The sequence below is a fragment of the Nannochloropsis gaditana genome, assembly GCF_000240725.1.
Source record: "Nannochloropsis gaditana CCMP526 unplaced genomic scaffold scaffold1441, whole genome shotgun sequence".
NCBI classification, from domain to species: Eukaryota; class Eustigmatophyceae; order Eustigmatales; family Monodopsidaceae; genus Microchloropsis; species Microchloropsis gaditana.
In genome coordinates this window covers 1-2,046 of record NW_005802512.1, presented here as the reverse complement: position 1 = coordinate 2,046, position 2,046 = coordinate 1, and the positions used below count along the sequence as shown (strand labels likewise).

Genomic DNA, 2,046 nt, shown 5'->3' with positions numbered 1-2,046 from the left:
CCGCCCGTTACCTTCCGCAGCTGGGCCGGCACAGACACGGCCGCGGACTCCTCGTTTCGTATCATTTGCCCCGCGCCTACAGACCACTCAATCGCTGCCTCGATCGAGTCGAAACGTGCGGGGACCTTCTGCACCCGCTCGTGCATGTGCCCCAACGACTGCATGGCGGCCCCCTCCACCATGTCCACTACGCAAAGTCCTCGCACCCTGCCTATGCTCGCCAAGCCAGGGTCCCGCGCCAAATGAATGGCGCATGCCCCCCCCAAGCTGTGCCCCACAAAGACCATGTTGCGTGGTTTTCTACCTACTCCTGCATCGCCTGCCCTTCCTCTTCCTCCAAGGTCAAACCAGGCCTGTAAACATCCCAGGAGCTCCTTCACCAACCGCACCATCGACATGTCTCCGTCGTCCGGAATGACTCTTGTCTGTCCATGGAACGGCAAGTCCGGGGCCAGCATCAAGGTTTCCGACGCGACGCTGCCGAGTAATTTCCCTAACTCTAGGCACGGCAACGTCCAGCTCATGGATGTATGACCTGCCCCATGGAGAAATACCAACACCGTTTCTTCTCCAGTCGCGTCCGCGTCCGAATCATCGTCGAGGTCCCCGTCCGTGTGTTCACCGGATGGACGACGGCCCTCAGCCGTCTCCTGCTTCTTGTGCGTCCCGGAAGCAGTGGAGGAGAGGAGGTTGCCACCGGCATAGCTGACACAAAAGCTGCTCCCGGTCGATGGAACCAACACTTGAGCTTGTTGCCATCCCGACGGGACAGGGACCTGTGCGATGGGCATCTGTACAGACCCTGGGGTGGGTACAGAAGCGTCAAAAGGTGGGCCGACATGAGTGCATGTTATAGGATTCCTCTTTTCTGCGGCCGTTAACGCACCAAAAGTGGATGCTAGAACAAACACAAATTCTGAATCCCGATGACAGTATGCCGAGGGTACCACCGTCATTGTCTGCAGTCACATGTCGGGCACTGCGAGCCATGTCAATAAATAGCAGGCAGCGAGGATGGCTTTGGCAGTGTTAGCTTTCTGCGTGTAGTTGAGGTTGTAGTAACGCTGGGCAGGTAGCTTTACCTGTCTGTGGCTTGCCAACCAGTCGCACAGCAAGACAAACCCATGACACACTTGGTATTTCTTGATGGAATGCGATTTAGTCATGTCACATGAATGCCTTCATAAATCGGTGCGCAATGACACGTGTCCTCCTGGTTTGCTTATGTTTCCCTCCCAGGGCAACCTTTTCCTTTTTCCTCCTTTCGCGTCGGCTCCGATTACCTGGTGGATTGGATGAATTTGGAAGATCATCAAGCGCTCCTCCGACTGGCCGGCCATGGAAGCTCAGCAATGAAGCCACGGCCTCCAATAGTGACGGACTACGACGTTCTGAAACGACATTTTCGATTTGCGTGGAGGAAGGGCGAGGACGACGATGTCAGTACATGGGGTGCGCGCATGGCAAAGCGGTACTTCGACAAGCTGCACAAGGAATTTGTGCTGGCCGACTTGAGTCGGTGGAAGGAAGGAAAAGTGGGCTTGCGGTGGCGCGTGGAGAGAGAGGTGGGTCTGAGCGGTAGGGGACAAGGGAGATGGGAGGCTCGACTCAGGCCCGGGAGGGGCCTCGGAGAGGTGTTGAGGAGTGGCCCATACACTCCTTATTTTTAGCGCCAGGCAAGGGAGTGACATAAAGACACTTCAGTCTTCAAAGAGCCGTCCCGAACCGTCTTCGTCCCTCCTCATCATCCCGGCGGGCGTCTTCCATCCCCCTCAACCTCCCTTTAACGTCTACCCCTCCATTTCCATCGTCCAGGTGGTGGATGGGACTGGGCAGTACGCCTGCGGCTCGTTAGGTCTTGGTTGCCGGGCGCGGGAAAGTTTGGCGAGCTACGAACTCAATTTTAGGTACCGGGAGAAAGGGGATGTGCGGAACGAGCTGGTGAAGGTGAGGCTGTGTCCTGACTGCAAAAACCTCTTGGATCAAGCGCGAGGGGGGAAAGGAGGGCTGGGGGCTGGGAGGAAGGAGAGAGGATACGGGAACACT

General features: G+C 57.0%; 1 protein-coding gene across 1 annotated transcript; it reads right to left on the bottom strand.

The window, feature by feature from the left end:
* NGA_2114820 (protein phosphatase methylesterase 1) lies at positions 1 to 809 on the bottom strand (the record flags this gene model as incomplete). The annotated part of the gene is made up of 1 exon (XM_005852317.1): positions 1 to 809. A coding segment is annotated over one exon (809 nt), but the record flags the coding sequence as incomplete, so codon positions are not given.
* Between the last annotated feature and the right edge of the window lie 1,237 nt (positions 810 to 2,046).